General features: G+C 49.7%; 1 protein-coding gene across 9 annotated transcripts in view; it reads left to right on the top strand.

The window, feature by feature from the left end:
* SHTN1 (shootin 1) overlaps window positions 1-27272 on the top strand; it is a 162145-nt gene that overhangs the window by 111357 nt on the left and 23516 nt on the right. For all 9 annotated transcript variants that reach the window (XR_007911130.2, XR_011382204.1, XM_051824206.2 and 6 more), the window contains 7 exons: window positions 1907-2001; window positions 4497-4643; window positions 7868-8021; window positions 10068-10167; window positions 16741-16823; window positions 22064-22173; window positions 24820-24873. Coding sequence is in view for 7 of the 9 variants with exons in the window: in XM_051824206.2 (XP_051680166.1) it covers window positions 1907-2001; window positions 4497-4643; window positions 7868-8021; window positions 10068-10167; window positions 16741-16823; window positions 22064-22173; window positions 24820-24873 (743 nt within the window). In the remaining 2 variants the exon portion in view is untranslated. The remainder of the gene's footprint in view (window positions 1-1906; window positions 2002-4496; window positions 4644-7867; window positions 8022-10067; window positions 10168-16740; window positions 16824-22063; window positions 22174-24819; window positions 24874-27272) is intronic.

The following is a 27272-nucleotide window of genomic DNA, read 5'->3' on the forward strand; positions in this document are numbered from 1 at the left end:
TGACCAAACACACAGCTGGCCCCGCAGAAGCCAAGGCAGAAGGCCAGGACATGTAAAATTGGCTTTTCATCCCAGTGTGCGGGACGCAGAAGAGAGAGTGAGTTAGAGCCCGCAACTTCAGAGAGTCGGAGCCGTCCTTGTTTGCTCCATGAAATTTCTCCCTTAAATAGGTTGGACAGTCATTTAGCTCTCAGGGACCTATAATTCACACCACAAACCAGCACTTAGGTTGCTGACTTGAGTAAGTCGCTCCGTCTTTGGTCTGAGGAGGCAGGAGACTTGCAGGGAGCAGAGTCTGAAATTCTATGTCATTACCCAGCAAACCAGTCCTTAGTCAGTTAGGGCTGACAGGCCGGGCGGAGGGACCACTCGGAGAGCCTGCCCCGAGGCGGAAGGCAGCGTGAGTGTGCCTCAGTTGCGCACCGCAGCACCTCCGCAAAGCCCCCCTGGATGGCGCGCAGACCCCCGTGCCACGCACCACTTCTGACGGCTGTGCCGTGCCCTCTGTCCTGTCTTTGGAAGGCTTCTGTCTATCTTAGAGCAATTCTTGAGAGTGAAGCTCTGACTCTTGGGGCCTGAATGGACCTGAGACAGTTCCACTCCTTTGTAACCATGGAGATGGCTTAAAAATACAGGTTTGCTGGTGGGAAATTTAGATTCATTTGGGATCGCAATCTAGAGACAAACACTATTAACATTGTAGTGTCTGTAGTTCCAATCTTAAAGAAAGCTACATCTACACTACTTTGTTGGTTAAGTATACCTCTGGCGTATATGGCAGACAAAGAGAGCACCAGTAAACAAAAATGTGTCCCTACCGAGAGCTTACAAGGCCACGACATCCCTGGGTACTCAGACCTCTGTCTTGAATTTTTATATTTCCTTTCTTTATAGTTCTGCCAAATAAGCACATTGCTTAATCCTGCATGTTTTTGCACTTTATTTAAACAGAATCACTCTGCATATAACTTGCATCTTTTTGTGTCTCTGAGAGACATCTGTGTGGCACTGAACAGACCAGCCACGGCTAGGGGATGTTTATTTTCGCCTCTGCATAATATTCTGTTAGTAGTCAGCGCCAGCATTTGTTTCTCCAGTGTCCTCTTGGTGAACATTTAAATTGTTTACAGTCTTTTTTGCTGCTTGTTCATACTGCTATGAAAGTTGTGCTACACATTCCAAGCTCTGTATGGAATGTAAGCTTTTATCTTTGATTTCACAATGTAACACCAGATTATTTGTGAGTAAGTGTATTGGGTTCCATTCCTATTGGTGTGATGTGTTCCAGAGGTCCTCTGTCCTCTGCAGCCTTCCTGTGGCCACATCTCTCCGTGTTTACGGATCTCCTCTCTGGGGGGTGTGGTGTAGAAAGATGTTTTCCTGCTTCCTAGTGATTAGCATCTTCCCCTGTGTCACTCAGCCTTCTGTGTGGGTCCTGTTCTGTGAAATGCTTGCTAATATGTTTTATCTGAGTTTAAACAGAAAGCAAAAACGAATTCACGTTGCATTCATTTTTATAACATTTATTTTTTAAGCATAATGAATGTCTTTCAGTCACTCTGCTTCTCCTGTGTAGTTTCGATGGCAGAGAATATTTCTTGTAACTCAGTTCACTGATCTTCCATGTCGGGCTGGACTCTGCCACTTGTTTTAGCAGTGACGCCCAGAGCACTCTGCATCCGGAGCTCTGTGGATGCGCATAACTGAGTCTCTTAAGATCTGCATTCCTAGGAGTGGGATCCTTGAGTCTAAAGGCATGAGTCATTGTGGGTTTTTGATTGCTGTTACCAAGCCACTCACCACAGAAGTTTCCTCAGTTTGTACGTTAACCATACAACCCCGCTTTCCCTGCCTGCCCCCGGCCGGTTGTCTCACGTTGTCTGCTTTCTCCTCCTGTCGTCCGCAGTGTCCATGTTAGCAGTGGAAGAGTACGAGGAGATGCAGGTCAGCCTGGAGCTGGAGAAAGACCTCCGGAAGAAAGCAGAGTCGTTTGCACAAGAGGTGGGTGCCGTGGAGAGACCCCACTTGATGTCTGTGTTTTCCAAGGTGCTCGTGGGTGACATAGTAACGCTTTTTTTTTTTTTTTTTTTTTTGAGGTTGAATGCAAACTTAGCATTGAATTAAGGATCAGCTTGCTTAGGCAGCTGTGGAATGGTATCAAGTTTACTTGATACTTGGTGTCCCGGGATCAGTTACTAGTTCTGTGACCTCAGAGCAGTCCTTCTGCCTCCTGGGGCTTCCCTTTCATCATGTGTAGAATGAGTGACAGTATGAACTGAGCCAAATGGCGTAATTTAAAAAAAAAATTTGGTAAACTACAAAATGCTGTATAGGGGAAAGAGATTGTGTTAAGAGCTACCCGTAGCTCGTGGTGGACTAAGCATAGGCTGTCCGCTCAGGAGGCCGGGACACCTCTCCACGGCTGGCTCAGGTGGTGGTATCCTGGTATCGGCCTTTCTCCCCAGCCGTGGTGCAGGGAGCTCGCTGGGCGAGGGATGCTTTCCCTCGCTGTGGACCACTGCCACGTCGTGCCTCCCGTGTCCCAGCCTTCTGCCAGTGCCATGACTGTCTTCTCACTTTAGAGATGAACGTGCAGCCCCTCTTGTTCACTTGCTTTGTTGACACCCAGTCCTTGGGCGTTTCACCACCCTGGGGCCTGTTTCCAGGGGACTGAGAAGTCACCCCTCGGCTGCAGTCATGGTATGGAGCCGATCTGCAGTGAGGTCTCCCTCCGGGGTCTGTATTTTGAGTCTGTGTGCATGCTGGGAGTTAAAGAAAGGGAGTTAAGGAAACATCAAAGCAGTCCTGGTGGGGATCCAGGGGTAGAAGGAGGACAAAGTGTAGCACTCCGGGGGTAGCATTTGAACATCAGATTATGGGTTTTTCCGGGCTCTTTCTGTGCTTGTAGCTGTGCTAGCAATGAACTCTGCAAAAGGTTCAGTCCAAGTACATCTGACTGGAAATACTATGATTCATTTTATTCAGAGTTTGATGGAAGGTGAGTAAATACTATTCCCCTACTACTTGGAAGAAAGAAAAAAGAATTGAAGTGCATCACCGTCCTCCAGAAAAGCTGCAGGAGCCTAAATAATGCAACTGAATAAGTAGTGGAGCGAGTTGGGGAGGAGAGGTTTAGCACGCCGCCCCCACTGCCGAAGCAAGCAGGTTGGCTGATGGTGACCAGGCCTGCAGATTACCTGAAGACATTGAGTTTTCCGTGTGTTTACACATTGATGCTAGAAAGCAAAGCAGATCAAGGCAAAACGTGAAGGCCAGGCAGTGGCAGAGGAGATAGAAGGAAGCAGCACGATTGTACTTACACGCGCGTGTGTGGCTGATTCGCTTACACGCGCGTGTGTGGCTGATTCACTTTGCTGTTCACCCGCTGGGGCCGTCAGCCTCAGTGATGGGTGGAAAGGGGGTGCTGACGAAAGAAATCCTCGTTGCTGACATCCCCAAGACTTGAAGCCGTGCGCCTGCACTCTTTCCTCTCCAAAATAGCAAAGCTGAAGTATAGGTAGACAGGTTTCCAGGGTCCTTTTTCCTGAGAGAGACCAAAACCCAGAAAAGCAGTTTAGAATGAGTCCTAGAGCCCCCACACTGCCGTTTTGCTCTATTCCATTTTTTTAAAAAAAAGATTTATTTATTTGAAAGGCAGAATTAGAGAGAGAGAGAGAGAGAGAGAGACCGAGACCGAGACCTCCATCCAGTGTTCACTCCCCAAATGGCTGAATTGACTAGGGCTGGGCCAGACAGGAGCCAGGAGCTTCATCCAGGGCTCCCACATGGATGCAGGGCCCTAGTACTTGGGCTGTCTGCTGCTTTCCCGGCCGCTGGGTTGGAAGTGGAGCAGCCGGTGCACCTAAGGGACGCCGGCGGTGCAGCCAGCGGAGCAGGGAGCGGCCTTGCTCGCTGCATCCACCACAGCGCTGCCTCCCTCCCCTTTGTTTTTTTAAAGACAGCATTACAGAGAGAGAGGGAGAACTTCCATCTGCTGGTTTGCTCCCCAAATGGCCTCAATCTGGGAGCCTGAAGCTCCACCTCTGTCTCCCACATGGGTGCCAGAAGCCGAAGCGCTTGGGCTGTCTTTTGCTGCTTTCCCAGGCCATTAGCAGGGAGCTGGATCAGAAGTGGAGCAGCCAGGGCAGGAACCAGCTCCCCCGTGGGATGCCGGCATCGCAGGCTGTGGCCTAACCCGCTGTGCCACAGGGTGGACCCCTGCCTTGCTGCATCCCTGGACTCACTGCCCTGGTCAGCTTGCTCTTGGCCAGTGGGCTGATGGTGTTACAGGAAAGGGGCACACTCCAAGCACCATCTTAACTAACCACTGGGCCACATGCCTGCCCCAGCAGTTACTACCTTTAAAATTGTTATATAATTCAGGGCTGGCTTTTAGCTTTCGAATAAAAGCTACAGCCGTTTTGCTGTTGCTTAAGTTGCAGTTGATGAAGATAGGTGGCATTGATTGATATGTACACTTTAATGAACTCTTGCAGATGTTCATTGAACAAAACAAGCTCAAGAGACAAAGCCACCTTCTGCTGCAGAGCTCCGGCCCTGACCAGCAGCTTCTGAAAGCTTTAGACGAGAATGCAAAACTCACCCAGCTCCTTGAAGAAGAGCGAATTCAGCATCAGCAGAAGGTAAGAGATTGTCTTCTGGACTCTTAGGTGTACACACACATACACACACACATCATACACACAACACACACACATGCACACACACAACATACAACACACACATGCACACACACAACATACACACAACACACACTCAGACATACGCACACACACATAACACACACTCACATTCACACTCATACACACACTACACTCACATTCACAGTCACACACACATACACACATTCACACACACACATTCACACTCACACTTAAAAGGAGAGGAGCCCATCCAGTCACTTGTGGCTGGGTAGTTTGCCCTAGCCACTAGATTCTTCCATCGATTTTTAGGAAACAATAACTACCATGTGAATGTAATTTATTGTCCAAGTAAAACTTAGAGCACACCGTTGTAGGCTCCCTAGTCATCTGCAAATCGTCCAAAGGGTCAGAAGAAGCGAGAGAAAGCGATCTGGTACACAAGCAGATCGGGTAATGCCTGCTGTGGGAATCTGACTTTAGGAGAAATTGTGTTTTTTAGAGACTGCACACATCAGGAGGGTGTGTTGGGGTAACAGTGCTCGATGGGAGGGCACAGGTTTTATTCAGAGAGGGAGGAGAAGAAAGGCCCACATCAGTAGGAACTGTTTAGAGAGCACGTCTGATTTTGTAAACTTGGACAAATGTATGTGTTTAGAGACTTCCTGAGTGGGTGCTGCCGTGTGTCTCAGTGGAGCTGTTTCAGCGGACACGGCTGCCTGTGTGCTGTGCAGTCATGGCGCTGGGCAGGGAGGAGGAGGCGGGGGTGGAATAAAGGCTGAAATTAAAGAAGCCACTTAGGGAAAATTGCATCAGCGGTGGGCAGCAGTTAAGATGCCCGCATCCCACATCAGAGTGCCTGGGTGGGGTTCCCACCTCCAGCTTCCGACAGTGCAAGCCGCCAGAGGTAGTGGTGATGGCTCAAGTAATTGGGTTCCTGCCACCCCGGGTCGGGGTGGGGGGATCTGGATTGAGTTCCTGGCCTCACCCTGGCCATTGCAGGCACTTGGGGAGTGAACTAGCAGATTGGAGCTCTGTCTCTCCCTCTCTCCCCCCATCTCCATCAAAGAAATAAAACAACAAATAAAATACTGCTTGCAACAAGCCGTGAAGAAACGGCTGTTAGCTACTGTTTGTGATCACCTGTCAGTCTCTTTGAGCGATAGTAATATTTGATTCTGAAGTTTTTAAGAATGTGGTGGTGAGCTGATTCCTTCTGTCCTCAGCTGGAAATGCTGGCGCATGGGAGGAGTGGCTCTGGGTGGGTGGGTGGGTGGGGACACCAGCACTGGCCCCGGGAGAGAGCACTGGCCCAGGGAAGGAGGGGAGAATTCCCCCCCTCCATCCCCTTCTGTCCCTCTCCCTCCCTTCCTCTCTCTTTTCTTGTCCCTGTAGGTAGGAATTACCTTTTCACATTAAAAGAGGGAAAGAGAATGTCCTCCCCTGCCACATTTATTCTAGAATTTAATTTTTTGCTCTAAAAAGTCCAGGCATTTGCAGTTAACTCCTTCAGTAAGTAACACAGACCTAGAGCCCACTCAGTGTTCTGGGGAACAGGACTAAAGTGGCATGGACACCTTGTCGAGGGGGGTACTGAAGACGGAATACAACTTACGAATGGAATCATAGCAGTCACTACTTCTACGACTTCTGCTGTCCCCTTATTCTGGAAAATCTTTCATGCAAGGGGCTTGCAGTATTTCTTACCTGTCTGTAAGTTTTCCTTGCCAAGTAAGCAATTTGTAAAACACAACTGCATTGTTTTTGCAGTCCTAAAAAATAGCATATATTATGGGCCAGCACTGTGGCGCAGCAGGTTAACACCCTGGCCTGAAGTGTGGGCATCCCATGTGGGCGTCGGTTCTAGACTCCGCTGCTCCACTTCTGATCCAGCTCTTTGCTGTGGCCTGGGAAGGCAATAGAAGATGGCCCTAGCCCTTGGGCCCCTGCACCCGCATGGGAGACCCAGAAGCTCCTGGCTTCAGATTGACGCAGCTCTGGCCATTGCGGCCAATTGAAAAGTGAACCACCAGATGGAAGACCTCTCTCTCTCTCTCTCTCTCTCTCTCACTCTCTGCCTCTCCTCTCTATGTGTAACTCTGACTTTCAAATAAATAAATAAATCTTTTTTAAAAAATAGCATATGTTCCTTTTAAGAAAAATTTTTTAAATGTTGGAAAAAGTTAAGATTACCCAAGAATCCCACATTTCAATACATACCTAAATTTTATACAGAAATATATTTTATGTGTATGTATTTTGTATATATTGCTTGTTCAAATGAAATAATACCTTAGCACCATTTTATAATGGTAACATCTTCTCATGGCAGTATATAGCAAGTATGTGATTTTGAAATGCTTGTGTGGCATTTTATTAATGAACATACCATAGTTTATTAGATCAGCAGTGCTGTGCACATTCAGCATATCCCAGCTTTCACCGTCACAAAGAAGACCATAGTGTGTTTATTCGCAGGCTTGTCTGAGGGCTTTTTAAAGCAGATTCCCAAAGTTGGTGCCGTTGGACCAGAGATCTTTGCTTCATTGGAGGCTTTGATGCTTGCTTCCAAATTGGGACTTTCAGAGATTTAAATACCACCTGAATTTTTCTCTTGAAAATGAATACAAAAGCGTTAATCTTTTTTCAATGAAGTTTTAGGTATTTTACTTTTGGGAACCCATGTTTAAAAGTTAAAGTGGCTGGTATTTATTTATTCATTTATTTTAAAGATTTATTTATTTATTTGAAAATCAGAGTTACACAGAGAGAGAGAGGTCTTCCATCCAGTGGTTCACTCCCTCATTGGCCACAACAGCCAGAGCTGCACCGAGCCAGGAGCCTCATCCGGCTCTCGCACGTGGGTACAGGGGCCCAAGGACTGGGGTCATCTTCTACTGCTTTCCCAGGCCGTAGCAGAGAGCTGGATCAGAAGTGGAGCAGCCAGGACTAGAACCGGCGCCTATATGGGATGCCGGTGCTTCAGGCCAGGGTGTTAACCCACTGAACCACAGCACCAGCCCCTATAGTAAGTTTAAGTTAAAGAGCTGATAATGATTTTAAGTCTTACCTATACCCAGAATATATGTGGCATTCAGGACAGAGTAGAATCTTTGTTGTAAAGTTAAAAACAATTTATTTTTCCCCTTTCTTTTCTTTGAAGAGGAAAACCCATCACCCCACGAGAGTTTGCTTGTAACTTACAGGTCAAAGACTTAGAGGAGCGGCTGGAAAACGAAGCCCTGCACAAAGAGATCCACAGCCTCAAGCAGCAGCTGGAACTCCTGGAGGAAGACAAGAAGGAGCTGGAACTGAAGTACCAGAGCTCGGAGGAGAAGGCCAGGAACTTGAAGCATTCCGGTAGGAGCGCGGCGTGGGCTGCGTGGGCCGCCGTGCGTGGTCGCTGGCCTGGGAGCTTGCCCGCCCGCTGCAGCAACTAGCCAGTCCTGGCCGATCCCTGAGTGTGAGGGAAGGCGCGGCGATGCGAGCCGAGCCCTCGGTTCCTCACTCTGGCCATTCAGTGAGCTGCAGAGCCTCTGCGAGTCTCACGTGCAGGATCAGGCACAAAGATGCCGCTGGCCCGCCCTCGGGGGGAGCATTCACTACCTACTCGCTGGATTTTGTTCACTTTTGAGGAAAAGAGTTAACCTTTTTTGTACTACCTTCATCTTGGGTATCTAATTCCACACATGAAATAATACTTTCTATATCACGTCTCACGTCTCACCGGGAAACGGGTAACAATACGTGTATTAAATGGGAAAACTTGTAAAGCGCCTGGGGGTTCTTAAGGACTTGCTCGTTTCGCTGTGGAAGGCTTAGCAGGAAGGTGAGTCGGATTCCTGTGCGGGCCTGGGTCCAGGGCTCTGCTGGGAGCTGGGTAATTGTAGGGGGCTGGTTCGTTCCCTTTATAACAGCTGCAGTGCTCACTTCAAGTCGTTCTGGTTAATTTTACATTAGAGTTTTGAAATATGTACAGAAGAACCATATAGACTTTTTTTCCTTTAAAAAAAAATTCAGTGCTTTGTAACCCACAGTGGAACTTGGATACAGTTTATTTTTTAAAAATCGCCGTTCTTTTTAGTAGCCTGTAGCCGAGGCCGTCTTGATGGTGAACTGAAGAGGTGGAAGCCTGAGACACTTGAGATTCAGCGCTGTGTTTTATGCCCAGCCCTACCTGAAAAATGCAAAGGGCAGCGAGCGCACTGTGCCTTTGACAGACATCGCATATGAAATGACTGGAGGGTTCTTGTTAGGGAGTGCGGCCTGTTGGCAGGGGCAGGGGCAGGAAATGGACAGACCCTCAGAGTGCCCTAGTCCTGGATAGTGAGCAGGCAAGTTGCCTGCGGGTGTAGACTGCCACAGTACTTGCACAGGAGCCCCTGTCGTCGGCATCAGCACCTGGGAGAGCACTTTGCACCGAGTCCCCGGGAGTTGGGCACGGGCTCCAGCAGCGCCGTGCCTGCACAGGCCCTTTCCCATGGCTGCTGCTCAGGAAACCGGATTCGTGCATGGCTTGAATGAATCGAGTGAGCGATTTGTATTTCCAGAAGCTCTTCACAAGACCAGGAAGTCTCTGAGTTACAGACATCCGGGTGTCGGAGTCTGGTTACAAAGCAGGACTCTGGAATTTTCAGTGTTGGAGGACGAGGAAGCAGAGGAGAGACGTGCAGCCATTCAGATTTGCAGCTCAAGGGCATCTTTGAAATCAGTTCTCGGCCACTGCACTTCTAGCGGCAAGCCTTAGCAGTCTCTGCGTTTGAGTAGTACACTCCTTGTTAACAGATGTTTCTTCAGCCTGCTCAGTCCTATCTTCTACCTTTCAGGCATTGGCTGAGATTTTTCTTTTTTCTTTTTTAAAAGTTATTTATTTATTTGAAAGACAGAGTTAGAGAGAGAGAGAGAGAGAGAGAGATATCTTTCATCTGCTGGTTTACTCCCCAGATGGCCGCAATGACTGGAACTGAGCCAATCAGAAGCCAGGAGCTTCTTCTCAGTCTCCCATGTGGGTGCAGGGACCCAAGGGCTTGGGCCATCTTCTACTGCTTTCCCAGGCCACAGCAGAGAGCTGGATCAGAATTGGAGCAGCCAGGACTCGAACTGGCATCCCATATGCAGGCTGTGTCTTCACCCGCTACGCCACAGCACCTGGCCCTGAGTTTTTTCTTTATGAAAGTTGTGTATTCAGCAAAATGAAGGCAACATTTTGCTCGAATGGCCCTTCTTGCATTAGTGATAGGCCAGATAATAAAAAATGTGAAAAGTTTTGCAGTTCCTACTGAGGTTTCTAACTTTGCCTTAATAAAAAGCACTTGATTTTGAGAGAGGTTATATATTTTGTTACATGTGTCAAAGAGGCCTACTTGCTTATTTCCGCTTTCTTCTGAATGCTTGCTTTCCTTGCAGTGGACGAACTCCAGAAACGCGTGAACCAGTCTGAGAATTCAGTACCTCCACCCCCTCCTCCTCCACCGCCACTCCCCCCTCCGCCTCCCAACCCCATCAGGTAAGCACGGCCGGGAAGACCACTCTGCCTCAGACCTTATCTCTTGGCACAGGACCTGAAGGCTTTGCTAATGGTATTATCTTTTATTGATTTATTTTTAAATGATCAGCTTAGGTCACAGGGCAGTAAAAAGTCTAAGATAGCAGGTGCTGCTTCTCTCGGAAAACGTTCTGAGGGTCAGTGTGATGCTCCTCCTAGTGTCTGAGGATCTTGGATGTTCCTGGAGCGAGCTCGCCTGTGGCCTGGTGGTTACGGAGCCTGCCCCACACTGGTGTGCCTGGCTTCTGCTGCTGGCTCTGGCTCCCCACGCCAGCATCCTGCCAGGAAAGACCCTCGGCGGCGGCTGTGATTGGAGCTGAAGTAGCCGGGTTCCTGCCACTCACTCCGGAGACCTGGGTTGTGCTCCTGGCCCCGGCCCTGGCCCAGCCTCAGCTGACCATAGTGCACATTTGGGGAATGAACCAGCAGGTGGGAAATCTGTCGGCCTCTGTCTCTTTGTCTCTTAGTCTCTTAAATAATAAATTTGAAAACCTTTTTAAAGATTTATTTAGTTACTTGAGAGGCAGAGTTGCAGACAGAGGGAGACAGAGAGAGATCTCCCATCCACTGGTTCACTCAGCAAATGCTCACAACAGCCAGAACCAGGTCAGGCCTAAGGGAACTCAGTCCAAGTCTGCCACACGTTGGCAGTGACCTAACTGCTTGAGCCATCACCTGCTGCCACCCAGGGTGCTTACTAGCAGGAAGCTGGAACTGGGAGTGGAGCCAGGACCCAACCCCAGGCACTCCAGTATGGGTTGCAGGCATTCTGTGCGTTTCTTAAATGCTATGCAGAAGGCCCACCTCTAAACTTATTGTTTTAATTGCCGTTTTCCATGTACTTTTTGAAGTACTGTTGTGTATAGTGTGGGCCTTAAAAAACATCTGGCGAAGCAGTTCCGTGGCCTGCACGTGTGTTCTGAGCTGGCGTGCCTTCTGTGTTCCAGGAGCTGCACTTGGGTTTTCCATCTTAGATGCTCTGTGAATTTCAGCCTACAACATTGGGATTTCCTGTAAAACCAAGGAATTTGGAGCTTCGCTAGAATGTTTGCATCTTTTTCTCCACTAATCTGAGTTTGAAAAGCTCTGGTGTGCTCAGTTCTTTTAGAAGTGAAAGTACTAAATTAAAACTTAAACGCAAATTGTTATAAATCAGTAATTAAATGAAAAGTGCTAATTATTTCTATCTCTAACCTTATATTTAAACCTTTAAAAATGCTGAAGGAGGAACCACCCATAAGAAAAATAATTTATGTTTAGATTCTGGCAAACAGGAAATCGTGTTTGCAAACAGGGATTGGCATTTTTTGGAAGCCTAGCACGGCTGTGTGGCACTGGGTGCGTGGCACTGGGTGCCTCACCAGAACGCACCGGAGGAAGACTTTGCCGCCTTTATGGTTCTGCGTGTGCCGGCCGAATTGCACAAGGCGGCCTGCTTGCCAGGGAGACAGCTTAGCTCCTCAGGTCGTGAGTGATGCTGGCTGCTTTTAAAGAAATGATTTATTCTTTAACAAACAGCATTTAAACTTTTGCAAGGTGTTTTTTTTTTAACCTTTCATTAACTCATGCGATTTGTTTAATCCTTTCACACAGAGAGGCCATTTATTCACACTTTGCACCTTTGCTGATCCATGTGAATAGAATGCATAGCGTGTTCCTCCCACACAACTCTGAAAGTGGGACTTTGCCTTTTAAAAAGATTCTCATTAGTTTTCCTTACTGAGTAAGGTATGACATAATCTACTTTAAGCCATTGAAGTCGTTAAGGCAACATAATTTTTACACGTGATCGATCTGAGAGTCAATTGAAAGAATTCCAGGTATTTAAAATTCCTTCTCTCCTGGGTAGCTAAGTCTGTAGGAGATATTCTGAATTTGACATTTAAAATTGGAAATTCGTCACTTTGATCTTTCTCTAAGGTCCAGAATTTTGAGCTGATAGGAAAGGTCACTTCTGTCTGTGAGGAGGGAGAACTATGAAAAAGCAATTTAGAATCTTGCTGTTGGCCTGTAATTTTTAGTCTCAGAACTGTGGAGAGCCCCTGGAATTAAAAGTGAAGTATAACCTAAATAGAATTGTTTTGCAAAGAGCTCTTTATGGTTACAGTGGGAAATGAATGTGGAACTCAGGACCACGAATGTCTCAAGCATGAACTCTTGTATAAGGCTCTTTAAAGAAAATTGTTATTGAAAAATGTGAATGATTTTTATTACAAGCAGAATTTTAAACAGTAAAGGACATGATTTTTCAGGGAAAAAATGAATTTTTCTTCTTTTTGCTGAGGAATGCTTTCTTGTCAAATATCCTTGCATGTGTATTGCGTTTCAGTGGGCTTTGAGTGCACTGGTGGAGGTGCTCCGACTTTGTTCCCAAGCCGTTTGTTTTACCCCAAAGTGAGTGGGGGGAAGATGAGGGCCCATCGGCTTTTTCAGTGGCTTTATTGCCTTACCCTCTCCTTGCCCGCTCGTTTGACCGGACAACAGGAAGGAAAGAGGACGAGAGTAAGAAGCGTGCTTTGCTCATTTTTCCCAGTGGTAATAAAAGTAAAGCAGGTCCTGGCGTGTGTGGTTCCTGGGGAGGGATGGGTGTGTTTGTTGGGGGTCCCCAGGAGATGGAACCAGCAGACTGTAGGTACAGAGCTGTGGATACAGGTAGATAGAGCTACGCATGGGTGTACTGTGAGGAACTGGCTCGTGAGATCAGAGAGGCTGACTGGTCCTGAGACCTTAGGGGGAGCCAGCAAGCCGGAGCCCAGGAGAGCCACTGCTGCCCTTCCAGGCTGAGGCCCAGGAGAGCCACTGCTGCCCTTCCAGGCTGAGGCCCAGGAGAGCCACTGCTGCCCTTCCAGGCTGAGGCCCAGGAGAGCCACTGCTGTCCTTCCAGGCTGAGGCCTGAGGCCAGGAGGACCTGCGCTCTGGTTCCATTCTGGAACCCTGACCCTATTCATTTGCTCAGTAGTCTGAGCCCCATCGGGACGGTTGGCTCCTTTTCAACATTGCAGATGATTTTCCTCTGGGCACCGTGCCTGTGCTTCAACTCAGAACATTTTTTAAAAAGATTTATTTATTTGCTTGAGAGACAGAGTTACCACAGACAGAGAGAGAGACAGATCTTCCATCCGCTGGTTTACTACCCAATGGCCACAGTGGCCAGAGTTGGGCTGATCCGAAGCCAGGGGCTTCTTCTGGTCTGTACGTGGGTATAGCGGCTCAGGCACTTGGTCCATCTTCTCCTGTTTTCCCAAGCCATCAGCAGGGAGCTGGATTGGAAGTGGAGCAGCCAGGACTCGAAGTGGTGCCTGTGTTGGCACTGCAGGCAGATGGTTAACCTACTACACCACAGTGCCTGCCCCACTCTCTCATCCCCTTAGGTGGTTTGCACTGATGAGTGTGTCTGTTTACTCCATGTAGGTAAACATATTGAAATACTCGGAGCAGTACAGCTCACTTCCTGATAATGCACTGTCAGGATTTCCTTCCAGAAACAGAGGTGGGCTCAGAGCAGCGGGTGGCCACAGCCTCAGGGGGGCCCCGCCCGCCTCCCCCCAGGTCCACACGGACCTGTGTCCTGCTTCACCCATGGACTGCGCAGGTGACGGGAGGGAAAAGCGAACAAAGAGAGCTGACCCTATTTCATTCCTTGTAGCTTCTGGAATGAGATGTGCTCATTTTAAACTTGTGTGTGCATTAGAATCTCCAACTTTTGTGGAAACGACTTAATTCCGTTCTTGGTCGTTGTGAGCATAGGGGACAGAAACCAGGAGAAGTCAGAAGCGTGGGGACTGGGGTAGCTCAGGATCTGATTATTGTTAACTGTGCCTTATGGGAGATGGTCCAGTCTCTTTGGGAGGTTTAAGAAAGTATGATGAGAAAGGGGATGAAGTGGAAACTAAAAATAAACTAAAATAAAGTAAAAAAAATCTAAAAATAGGTCGCTAACACACACTGGGTTGCCATGTCGTCCGAGCTGGTGTCGCTCTGTGTGTCCAGGCATCCCTTTTCCCAGGGACTGCGTGATGCCACTCCTGTCCTCTGAGTGTTTGTTTTCCCTGGCTGACTTCCCAGCTCATCTCCCTCAGCCTTATTGTGTCTTAGACGTTCACTACATGGAAGACATCCACTGTGCAGCTGGTAAATTCTTGATTCATTTTTCAGGGCCATCATTTTACGTGGGAAATAACAACAATGTCTAAGGGACACAGCCACTGTTTCAGAATAATGTACAGCGAGCTTTCGTGTGCTCAGCAGGCCGCTCACATTGCAGAGCCACGCCGGCCTCTGGGGTCCTTGCCTAACCCACCTCTACTCCTCCCTACTCACTGTCCTGCCATTTGTGATGATCATTTATTTTTATTTTATTTATTTATTTTTGCCAGGCAGAGGTAGACAGAGAGAGACAGGGAGAGTTATAGACAGTGAGAGAGAGACAGAGAGAAAGGTCTTCCTTCTGTTGGTTCACTCCCCTAATGGCCACTATGGCCGGTGCTGCGCCTGTCCGAAGCCAGGAGCCGGGTACTTCCTCCCAGTCTCCCATGCGGGTGCAGGGACCCAAGCACTTGGGCCATCCTCCACTGCCCTCCCGGGCCACAGCAGAGAGCTGGACTGGAAGAGGAGCAATCGGGACAGAATCCGGCGCCCCAACCAGGACTGGAACCTGGGGTTCTGGCACCACAGGTGGAGGATTAGCCTAGTGAGCCACGGCGCTGGCCCATTTACTTGTCTTTTTTTAAAGGAACATTTTCCTGCCTACACACGTATCCTTTGAGGGGCAGAAAGGATGTGGTACCTGTCTTCACCCCTCAGAAGGGTTGTAGCCAGCACTCCTGTAGCAAGGTCCAGGTGACTCAGAGTTTGGCCCGACACTAGAGCCTTCAGACTACAGACCCAAAGGACCAGAGGAAGCTTGTGTGATGGGGTTCAGTGAGAAGCAGACAGCTGTGTAGACTGACGACAGAGGGGTGGGGTGTGATGGTAGCAGGCTGAGAGGGGCCGCCTGAGGATGCCTGGCTGGTTTTTTTTGGCCTCTCTGCACATTCCTTCGCCTGCAGGCATGGGGCAGGACCCCTTTTGGAATGAGGTCTCATGCCTGCCGTCAGGCGGGGTGCCTCAGAGGGTTCCTTTAGGGCCAGTACCTGCACAGGAAGGGCAGGCACTATTTCTAGTTTGCTTGGCTTACCTTGGGGAAGAGCAATTCTGGTTTCCACGAATCACTTCCAGGGAAGGGAACGGGGGAAGGTCAGAGGGAGACCTCACTCGGAGGCCCTCCCGGAGTCCCTGCTTTTGTCCAGCGTGCCAGTGTGCTCTGCTTGTGTTTTGTGAGCCCCAGAAATTCCTCTACTGCCAGGAGCGTCTCCAGGGCCTGTTTGGAAACTCGATGGGATTGGGACTGTCCTGTGTGTGTTGTGTCTTGCTCTGTTCACGCGACACTATTTTGCAGTCCTTCCGTGTTCATTGATGCACAGTGTACCACGCGAATCCATTGTGCTGTTGACAGACACTGGAGTTCTTAGGGTTTGGGGGCATCACGGCAGTGCTACTCGAGTGTTCCCGGCCCAGCGTACCGGTTCCTGGGGGTCCCGGCTCCTAGTCCTCTTCCTCTGCGCTAGATGAAGCCAGGGGGCTTTCCGCAGTGGCACCATCAGTGTCTGTTACCCTCCTCCCGAGAATTCCTCCCCTGCCCACCGACTCGTGATATTCCCAGGCTGCAGTCTGTCCACTTGTTAAGTGTAGACTTGCACTGCAGGATGGGTTTAGTTTGTGTTTTCCTAATTACAGTGAAGTCAGGCCCCTTTTTTCGTTATGTGTATTGGACATTTTGGCATTCTCCTCTGTGGAGTTTCCAGGTTTTTGTCCTTTTTTTAATATATATTGGGTTCTCTGCTCGCTCTCACTGATTTGTGTAATTTATATGTCCTGTGAATTATCTTTGTGACTTACCATAGTCTTTCACATACAAAGGTTTAAAAATTGTAAGGTGGTCAGATTGATCAGAATCTGTATTTTACAGATATTTTTAAAACACAGACCGGAGAGATGGTGGTCCCAATACATTTTTATCACAAAACACTCTGTCTGCATCGAGCAGATTCCAGGGTGTCCGTGGCCACGTTTCCCAGGGCGCTGTGTGCTGACAACGCGCTCCCTCCTCTCTGAGGCACTCCCTGGCCCTCTCCCCTTCCCTCTCCCCTCTCCCCTCTGCTGCAAACCCAGCGCATCAACAGCTGCCTCTGGACGTTGGCGCATGGAGACCGAAGATTTTTGTGTTTTCCTTTACAGATGTGTTATATCTTGTACCAGTAGCTACAGAAGTCCTCTCCCTCCATTCCTTAACTTGGTTTTACACAGAAGGGATGAGACATATTTACCTGCTGAAAAATGAGGAAAAGTTTAGTGTTAGTGAAAGGAGAAAGTCGACTACTTTAATACTGCGCCTACAGAAATGTCATGTTTTTACTGATGATTTAGATTCTACATGTTTTAGTTTCTCAGTCACAAGGCCTCCGGTAATGTCCTGCATTTTTCTTCCTTCCGAAGATCTCTCATGTCCATGATCCGGAAACGATCCCACCCCAGTGGCAGTGGTGCTAAGAAAGAAAAGGCAGCGCAGCCAGAAGCAGGTAAGCCTGGTTCCGTGTGATTCGCGTCGTGCGGTTTCTGCATTCGCGTCTTGGTTGAGTTCCTGACTGCGTGCAGGCTGTTGAAAGGGAGGTGTGCAAGTTCACAGTCGGTACCCGTGAAGCTCTCCTGTGTGTCCAGAGGAGAGAAGCAGGTGCTTATCCCAGGGATGCACTGGGAAGAAGGGGTACTGGGAGCTGCTCTGGTGTGTAAGGACAAGAGAGGGAGGAACTACAGATGGGGGCGTCCCGGGGCGGGGTGGGGAGGGGAATTCTTGCTGTTGATAGCAGCTGAGCTAGCTACCCGCTGGGTGTTGTGTGCTGGAGACACAAAGTATAAACATTACCGATACAAAGTATAAACGTTACTGTCTGCTGTGCTGGGCTGGGAGTAATAAACAAGTGGCCGACCAGGTGGATGCATTGTCTTCAAATTCAGTTTCTGTTGGGACTGTGCAGCAGCTGTCAGAGGCTCTGAGATGAGGCGGGTGGCCTAGGCATCACCCGGGCAACTGTCAGGCGGAGTAGTTGCACTTAGTGTGAGGGAGGGGCTCAGCGCGTTAGGGCACTGGAAGGAAGCTGGTCGGGCTGACCGTGGGGCGAGTGGGGGCGAGAGGGAGCGAGAGGGAGCTCGGGCCTGTGGCCAACGTTTGGAATTTCTTCTAAGGGCAGTACAGGCTGTAAGTAGGAGTGCAGCGTGGGAGGGTTTGGGCTGGGGGAGTGGACGGGAGTCAGTGCAGCGGTGCGTGGGAGTGGTGATGGTGGCGTGGGCGACGTCACGGTAGGTTGAGGCACTGTTTGGGGAGGGGAGGCCACAGGACCCTACAGTTCAGGGGAGAGTTGGACACGGAGGGAGAAGGGGTTGAGGCAGAGGCGCCGTGGCCTGCTGCAGAGCCGGTTGACAGAGCCGTCAGCAGTTGCGTGTGCAGCCTCCGGAGAGCCGAGGCCTGAGAGGCCGGCCCGGAGCTCTGTCCTGTATGCCCACAGACTGTAGAGCCCACGTTGGACTCCCCAGGGTTTGCTCAGCGCTTGCTGGCTACAAGGCCCGGTGGAGTCGCCTGGTTCAAGCCCAGGTTGGCCGACTCCCTCCCGGCCCCCTTTTCCATATCATTGCTGTGCCGGCTTCTCCGATCACGGGCCTGATCCGGTTGTCCTACCTCTGCAGACGTCCTGCACGAGCACAGGATCCACACCCTGCACTCTGCCTGTTGGCTTTGGCTTCGGCCTGCCATCTCGTGGCCTGTCTCGCTTTGGGTTGGGCCTTTCCGCTCAGCCGCTGTGCCTTTGCTCGTCTCCTCCCCCCTTCCAGAATTGCTCTCACGTTCCTTGGTAGTGACAGCAAGATGCTGTTCTGCCTGTGTGGCCCCTGTGCAGGTTCCAGACGGGTGACCTGTGTGCTGTAGTCTCTTCCTCCCCTGTGAGTTAATGCCGGGGTCAGTGCCGCACTGCCGTGTTTTGCGGGAGCGGCTTCCTCTCAGTTCTGTCCCACTCCTCGCCAGTGCCCCGGCTCCAGCGTTTGAATTCTGCCCACACCTGTGCCCCTGCAGACTGCAAGCTCCCGGAGGGTTTACTCTGAGCCACAGCCTCCGCAGCCTCACTGCAGAACGAGTGGGGGTGGGGCTGCGTCTCTCTCTCAGCAGGAACCTTGCCGCTCCATCACCAGGGAACCTGCACCGGCTTTCTGAGCCTGCCTCCCATTCGGCAGCTTCCTGCTGTCTTGTTGAAGTCAAGGAGCTTTCGTTACCTTGATGACCTCACGTCAGATCTGAACATGGGTACTTTAGAAATTTCGTGTGTTGCAGTGGCATAAGATTTTCTTTAATGCCTTAAAAAAAGTGAAAGAGAAAAGTAGTCCCGTGGAATTGAGAAATTCATTTCAATTTCTTCCGGGTAATAACAGAGGTTTAACTGAGTAACAAGGTGATGGTTTTGTCTGAGGGTTTCATTTTTTTGTTTTGTTTTGTTTTGGAGGAGCTAACTTATTTTTCAAGTAGGTCTTAAAATTTAAGCCCCAATTAATTACATGGAGCTTTTTGATCCAAGACTGACCTTGAAGCACTAACTCAGAGAACATTTGATTTTGTTTTCTGTGGCAGTTCAATAACATTAGACCCGTTGTCTTCATCTGTCCCTTTGCTTTAATCTCCAGGACCCTACATATTTCTATTGTCCCCCTGATTACACGCTTTTGTGAGACAATTACCAACTGCGTGATTGCAGAAAGAATTACAAAACATACCATGAGCTCCCCGTGGGTGACTCTTGCCGATTTATTAGAACTGCTTAACAGTTCAGAAGTTTGTATGGATTGCTTTTTGCTATTTCACGACCAGGGTCGCCGAGAGAGAAAGCTTGTGCCGCTAACCTAGCGTTGCCTTGTGTTGTGCCTGAGTAGGGAATCTGATAAGAGTGATTTCTTTTCCTTGAGGCCAATTAAGCCTGCACATTTGGAAAAGGCTGAGAAATTAAAGCCTGGGTTTTAATCTGTACACAATACAGATAGCACACTTCCCGGAATTATCACTGAGATTCTGGCAAGCAGATATAGGGAACCACTTGGAATTCCTGCTATGTTAGATGCTGTAGCAGCTTTGAATGCTGTAGACCACGGTTCTCCATCTGTCTGCCTTCATTAGGCTTTGTGTGGTGCGTTTAATTGGGTTCAGCATTGCTGACGGAGGGCTAATCTGTTGGTAGGCTGTGTTCCCATCATCACACACCTCTTCCTGGTCCTGCTCAAAATGGCAGGCTTCCTGCAAAAGCCAGCGTTTTTCTGAGACTCTTTTCTAAATTCCCAGGGGTAAATCCCGTACCCAAACCAGGTGCTTGGCAGAGCTGGGTTTCAGCTCCCGGGATTTTGAATCGGGTCAACAGACGCTCAGGGCCGCGCGCGCGCGCAGTGCACAGGGAATGAGTGGGTGAGGAGAAGAACGCGTGAATTTCTCCCGCAGTCTGGGTCCCTCACACCCCTGTTGACCTGCGTGAGTGTTCAGAACAGGCTGCCCGGAAGACGCTGCTCAGGACCACACTGTGGGTCGACCCGCAGTTCTGTCATCTTCCCGTCACCGGTGGATGGGTTCCAACTTTGGTGGCCATGTTCCCCACGTCTGGCAAAAGAGACTCTTGACTTCTGGATCTGAAAGGCGATGCGTGGTGTGTGTGTCGGAGGAGAAGCTTACATGGGGTTTGGTGCTGTGCGTGGTTTCAGACGTCCCTGGGGGTCTCAGCCTGTGGATGGGGAGCCCTGCTCTAGTTTCTATTTCAGCAGCTGCTGAGCCTGACACACTGCATTTGAAGTCAGGACTGAACACAGCAATGATCCCATCACTGTGGTCTGCAGAGGTCAGATTGATGGAAAGTTCTAGACTTTCTTATTGCTCCCCAAGGCACTTACTTAAGAAGAATGGCTTCCCAGGGTTATAGAGAAGGACCTTACAGCAAGGAAAAAAGCTGTGACTTAGGCCTCATTAGCACAAAGGCTGATCCTGGTGCTAACTGGCCTGGGCACAGGGTTGTGGTCGCCTTGGTTTTTGGGGTTTACTCCCACTCGGGCAGGAAAAATCTCAACAGCCGGTTAATGCCAGAACTCAGAGGTCAGTCCACACGTACTGACTGCGTGGCTGCCATACAGCAGGCAGTGCAGAGTGTGTTCAAGATGCCGTGTGGGAGTTCTGCTGGAGCGACATAAATGTGAATGTGTTGGCCAGCGGGACATGAGAGCCATCCGGAGCTGTGCGCTGTGGTGATAAACATTCCCAAATGGTTCAGAGCTTTTGGTCAGCCTGTTCTGCAAGCGAAGCAAATCTCACCATCCAGATTAAGCTGAAGGTCACCTGAGTTGTTTGCATCTAACCGATACGTGTCTCAGCAGTTTTGTTGTTGCTATTTTTGTACGGTACGGTGGTGCAAAGGTTAGATATTTGCCAATGTTTTTATCAAATTCAGTCGCTTAATTGCATTCATTGCTAGATGTATGTTTTCTTTTTTTGAAAATTTGTGTGTATGTGCATTTTTGTTTACTTTGAGAGGCAGAAAGAAAGGGAGAGGGAGACCTATACATGGGAGAGAGGTGGGGAGGCACAGACACTCCCATCTGTCGGTTCACTCCCCAAATGCCTGCTGTGTTCCCTGCCTGGGGCTGAAGCTAGGAGCCAGCAACTCAGTGCAGGTCTCGGCTTGGGCGACAGGAGCCCAGTCCTTGAGCCTTTCCTTCAGCCTCCAGGGTCTGCACCTCACGAAGCTGGAGGCGGGGCAGAGGCGGGAGCCCAGTGCTGCAGGCACTCTGCTGCGACCTGGGGACTTGATCGGCATCCCAGCCACTGGGCTGATTGCCCACCCCGGGTGTTTTCTTCCTCCTCTTTTAAAATTTGTTTGTTTGTTAGAAAGTCAGAACTACAGAGAGAGAGAGAGAGCGAGAGAGCCAGCCTCCATCTGCTGTTTCATTCCCCCAGATGGCAACAAGGGCCATGGCTGAGCCAGGCCAAAGCCAGGAGCTTCTTCCAGGCCTCCGGGGCAGGCGGCCTCCCGGGCGGGCAGCAGGGCCCGAGCACTTGGCCGTCCTCCACGGCTGAAGTGGAGCCGCACCTTCCCCTCTTGTGCCACAACAACACCGGCCCCTGAATGTTTTCTCTTAATGGTTGATGATTTTAAAAAGATGTGAAAAAGGTTGTCTTAAATATTTCCTTTCCATGTGATTTCTCAACAAAAGACGGCAGCTTCAAAATAGATCTCAGCTGTTTACTGCACATTTTCTGACTGTGGGCTTCTTCCAGTGAGGAAACAACTTCCTTGACTCCCCTCCCCCCATGTTTCTCAGATGGATTTTGGTAACTTTTCCTTCTTTGGGCTGATTTCTTTGACATACGGTGTAGCTGCAGTTATAGCAGCATCTTTGAGACAAAGATGAGTGACTGTTTGGGATTAGGTGCAAAGCTGGACTTTTAAAGAACAAGAGCATTTCAGATTGTTACATTGTCAGGTGTACAAATCTACTTTAGCACACGTATGGCCATACTGATTTGCTTCCATGCTACATATTCGGTGTTAATGTTTACAACTCTCATATTTCTGATTTTATCTTTGATTTAAAAGTATACATATATTTTACAAAAGTGCTGGCTGGTAGCTGTTAACTTTACAAGTTACTCATATTCTGCACGGTGCAGTGTTTCTAAGTTACCGACCATAGGGATTGGCTGCTTTCTTGTAATAAAACATGACTTTTGTATGTGTTCTTTGGACAGCTGAAGAAGTCACAGATCTAAAGAGGCAAGCAGTGGAAGAGATGATGGATAGAATTAAAAAGGGGGTTCACCTCAGACCCGTTAATCAGACGACCAGGCCCAAGGCACAGGTAGGCCACTGACGGATGCTTCTTCTCTCCCCCACCCCAGAATTTCCTTTCTGAAAAACGTAAAAATCTGAAATTTGACGAAAGCTACAGCAGGACTGATTGTCACAGCCTAGGGTGAGCCGTGTGTGTCCTAAAAGCTTTCGCATCTGTGGACGCCTGTTCTGGGAGGGTTTGATCTGGGCCATGCTGAACACAGATCGGCGTGGAAGTTGGCTGTGTCCGTGCGGGCAGGGTGCTGACATCGCTGTGCCGTGGCACCCGCGGCTCTTGGCGCCGTCCCTGTTCTTTGATTCCTGGTTGTTCTGTGTACCAGTGCATCCCCAGATGCATGGAGGTGAAGCAGCAAACAAAGCAGAGTCCTTGCCTTCCCGAAGCTGCCAGTTTGAGGGGGCGCAGCTCATGTAATAAGGACAAGAACAGCACCAAGACAGGCTGTGAGAAGCAGTGAGGTTTCCTTCAAGGTTGGGCATTCCTGTTGCACATGTATTTCAGGCCATTTCAAGGAGGAAATTTTGTATCTGTGGAGCATCGAGTGTCTCTGAACAAGACCCCAGTGGGTACAGCAGGGGTCTCGAGTCTGACTTAGCACTGCCCCCTTCCTCTGTGTCGTCCACATTAAACAGACCCCGTGATGGAGTTTCTGGCAACTTCCGGGAACAGTGCTTCCCCTGCCCTCCCGGCCGTCGTCCGTCCTCCCTTGCTTTGCTTTCTTTCTTCACTCGAATGAGATGTCAGCAAACTGTTCCTCCATCTTCCCACCACACTAGCTTTGGTTCCTTCTCCCTCGAAGGCCGCCCTCCTCACCTTCTTGGATGTGTCTGTCCCAGGGTCATGGGGTTCACATCACAGCCAGGCCAGGTGAGAGCGGCCCTGGTGTGCACCGTAGCTGGGAGGGAAGACAGCACAGCCACCTCCAGGGCGGATCACGACCACTGCAGCCGGACAGAGCTTTGGCCAGCCATGCAGAGTCCTCCCGCCTGGGCCCGGGCTAACTCACGGGGCTGTTAGCAGGATCAAATGGAAGAACATAGGAGAGAAAACACTGTAAGACGAGGGTCTGAGTGCCGCTGTGGGAAAGAATACATTTTGATGACTTTCAGCAAAACCAGACTGCCACTAGAGAAAAATGCAGCTGAGGGGGAAAACTTCCTCAGGCACAAGCCGCGTCCCCTGTGCGCGTCCACTCTCCCAGTGCCCTGGTGCCCTCTCTCGCTTCCCGCGGGCCCTCCCCCACTCCCACGTTACTCCGTGTCAAGTCAGAATCTGGCTCTGTGGAAGCCTGGGTTGTTTTGCTGGTAATGATTAAGCCGGGAAGAAGTTGTGCACCTGTAACCCAGGCGGGCTCTGTGGGCCTGGGACCCTCCGTGTCTCCTGAGACGCCGTCACCAGTCAGGAGCATGGCCAGCCCTGAGAGGTGGCTGCAGTCAGAGGGCAGCGTGGGTGGCACGCCGGCACCGCTGAGTGTGCGCTAGGCAGGGCATTTGTTCAGAAGTCACGGCTTGCCCCCAGTGTGCCTTAGACGACTGGCATGACTGCCTGACGGTGACGTCGTTGGTGTCATCGTGGTAGAGATGAGTGTCTTAGAGCTTCTGCCCAGTGCCGAGGGCATCGATGTTCACAGCGAACCTGAGCCGTGAAGAGAGAATGCCTTAGTCTGATTCGCACCTGAGCACAGGCACCGCCTCTCACTCGTCCCTTCCCGGTCTCCAGGCTCTCAGCCCTTGGTTATCTTTTGGGAGGGGAGGATCACGGTTGCCATGGCGCCTCTTGTGTTCTTGCTGAGAGCAGAGGGCCCACAGCCCTCCCAGGTGCGCCCGCCTCCCGGCTTCCCCCAGCCCTGTGCCTTCTCCTTCTCTCTGTCCTTGGTGGAGGGAGGCAGGGCAGGAGAGCCCAGGGCTGTTTTCCTCCTGTGAAATTAGTTGAGGGATTCACAGAGACCTCCAGGTTAATAAGGGGCAGGCAGTTGTGACCCAGAATTCTATTTCCCTCGGTTTCCTTCATGGTATGGCCAGAAGAGAATGGACGTGCAGACTGGATGCCTGCCTGCAAGTCTGCTCAGCAGGTGCAGGCCCAGGGCTGCCTACCCGAGAGGCCGTCTGCTGTGTCGGCAGCCAAGTCCTTCCCTGGTCCTTACTCTCCCCACTCAGTGCTGCTGTGGAATTAACCAACAGCGGTCCCCTGTGGGCTGGCCTTGTAGCCAAGGAAGCGGAGAAGGCTTTCCGCCCTGGCACTTGCCTTCTGCTTGCTCGGCCTCCTCCTCTTCCTCGCTTCCTGGCACAAGTGCCACGGAGGACAGTTTACAGTTAACAAGTTCCGAATGATTTGGAACCAAATCTTTGAAATCTGGTATTTACCAAAAATTTTTCTATCTTCTGTGATGACCAAGAGGTAAGCAAACAGTATTTAGAAGGTGATAGCTTGACTCCCTTTTGCTTTGAATGTAGCTTCTCATTTTCCATATTGCTTGGGAGTGTGAATATGGCTGATACTCTTTCCTGACCTGAAGACATAGAAAAGAATTTAAAAATTATGTCTGACCTCCCATGTCGCCAGTGTAATTCACCAGCACAGCCCTGCATGTGTCTTTGTTTGTGGTCACAGAACTGAGCGATTCTGTAATTTTTTTTTTCCTTTTTGAAATTATAGGCAGAATCTGCAAAAGGCTCCGAAAGTGCGGTGAATGAGCTAAAAGGAATACTGGTAAGAACAGAGCTCCGTTGATTGTGTAGTTAATGGGGAAATGAAAGGAGAATATTTTTCTAAATATGACTTTTTTAATGGATGATTGTTTTTGCTCTGTTTTCTTTCCAGTTGCCATTAGGCTCACTCTTTTTGACAGTGTAATTGGTTGTGCTCACGGGCGCCTCCGCCATGTGTGTTTATAATGCATCAAATAACACTTTGCTGTTCATTCTGAGAGTATGGTTACACCTTCTTCCCTGCAGCCATTGTTTTCTGTTTTCGCCCTCCAATCCTGACATTACAACTTGAAGATCAAGTGTCTGCTCATATGTGAGGATCATGTGTGTTTATGAAGAACAGAAATATAATAGACGGAGAGGAGAGTGCTTCCCCGGGGCCTGAAAGTGGTGTTCTTGACACCCACATGAGAATGGAAGCTCCTGCCTGCGCACCAGCACGCGGGCGGCAGGGTCACAGCCCGCCAGTCTCCAGTCGAAACAGTCATTCGATGACAAATTGGATCATGAAATAAGAGTTCCTTTCTTTATGTTACTAATTTCATTTTCTAAAAGTAATTCACACCCTCTTGGAGCACGTGCTTGAAGCCCGTCTCCAGCCACACGTTTGCTTTCTAAAGTGTGAGCTTGTGCCACGGAGTAGGTGACGGCTGCCCTCTCCCGCAGTGGCTGCCACGTGGGAAATGCCTCAGACACTAGGAGCTCTATTTTCAGATCTCGTTGCAGTCCCCAGCCCAGTCATTATGCACAGTAAGTCAGCAGACACAGGGGCGGAGGTCGGGACTCGGTACTCCCGTGTGTGTTGTCACTGTGCTAATTATGCATCACGTGTAGAAATCCACGTGATTGTGGTACGCAGAATTCTGTTCATCCAGCGTGTCTCTGAACAGTAGACTTAGCTCAGAACAGCTTTGTCAGTTTGCTTTTGTTTTAGGAGAGTGGGATTAGCACTGCAGTCACCGGCCAAAGAAAGGATTAAAATCACTGAGCAAGTCTGGTTATTATCTAAAGTATTCTGTGATCAGAAAGTGTGGTGAGAGACAACAGTTGCTCTATTTTCTTGTTAAGTTATAACGCCAATTCATGGTCCTGAAGATGTCCCTGGGGACATCAGTTGTTGAGGGTTTTTTTTAAATTCAGTTAATTGTTTTAAATTTGAGAGGCTGAGAATTTTAAATATGAGAGAGACAGACTGAGGTGGGGTGGTAGGGGAGAGCAAGCAAGCCCCTGCTGATTCACTCCCCAGATACCACAAAAGCGAGGACTCTCCTGAGCTTGGAGTTAAATACTGGGAAACCCAATCTCATCTCTCACTTATGGGTGGCAGGAACCCAACTCCTTGAGGTGTCACCTGCTGCCCCCCAGGTCTGCATTAGCAAGAAACTGGAATAAGGAGCTGAAATCAAACCCAGGGACTCTGACGTGCAACCTGGGGGTCCTAACTGATGCTTTAAGCGCTGTACCAGTCGTCTACCCCCTAGAGTACAGTTTTGATCATCAGTAAGAATAAACCATACCGAGTGTGACTTTAAAAAAAAAAAAAAGAAGTTTATTTTAAAAAAGAGATATCAACGTGAGATACATAGGAAGACACTTAGGCAGGACCCCCTGTTCCCTGATCCTGCCCGACGGGAACACGCTTACTGAATGACAGCACTAAATAGCATATTCACTATAATTGTGTGGTGTTTTAGGGAGAGAAACTTGTGAAATAACTTACAGATTATGGACAGTTTTTAGCATTTTCTGTTCCGCAGATGGCCCGGTCCTCCTTGCCCTGGATCTGTCGTTGGGTTCCTCTGCCTTGTGTGGCATGAGTAGGTCACTGGCAGTTGTCATTCGGACTGTGTTATATTTCTATTTCTATGCATGGCATTTTAAAAAAATTATTTATTTGCGAGGCAGAGTCACAGAGAGAGGGAAAGACAGAGAGAGGTCTTCCATCCACTGGCTTACTCCCCAAATGGCTACAGTGGCCAGAGCTGAGTTGATCCGAAGCCAGGAACCAGGAGCTTCTTCTGGGTCTCCCATATGGGTGCAGGGGCCCAGGCACTTGGGCCAACTTCTGCTGCTTTCCCAGGCCACAGCAAAGAGCTGGACTGGAAGAGGAGCAGCTGGGACTAGAACCGACACCTAGGTGGGATGTGGATGCCACAGGCAGAGGATTAACCACGGCGTCACAGCGCCGGGCCCTGTGCATGGCGCCTGTGCATGGCATTGTTAAAAGGAACTTGCGATCCCCTCCCCTGCTGTTCCAGGCCAGGCAGCGATTCTCCTGTACGCATGCAGACGGTTCCTTTTGGGGACGGGAGGCCATTCGTAACTGCCTGTCTCCAAGAGACAGGAAAGCACGCACATTCTGTGAGAGAAGGAGAAAGCTAGCCACTAGCTCCGGCTGCC

Source organism: Oryctolagus cuniculus, chromosome 15 (genome assembly GCF_964237555.1).
Source record: "Oryctolagus cuniculus chromosome 15, mOryCun1.1, whole genome shotgun sequence".
Classification (NCBI taxonomy): domain Eukaryota; kingdom Metazoa; phylum Chordata; class Mammalia; order Lagomorpha; family Leporidae; genus Oryctolagus; species Oryctolagus cuniculus.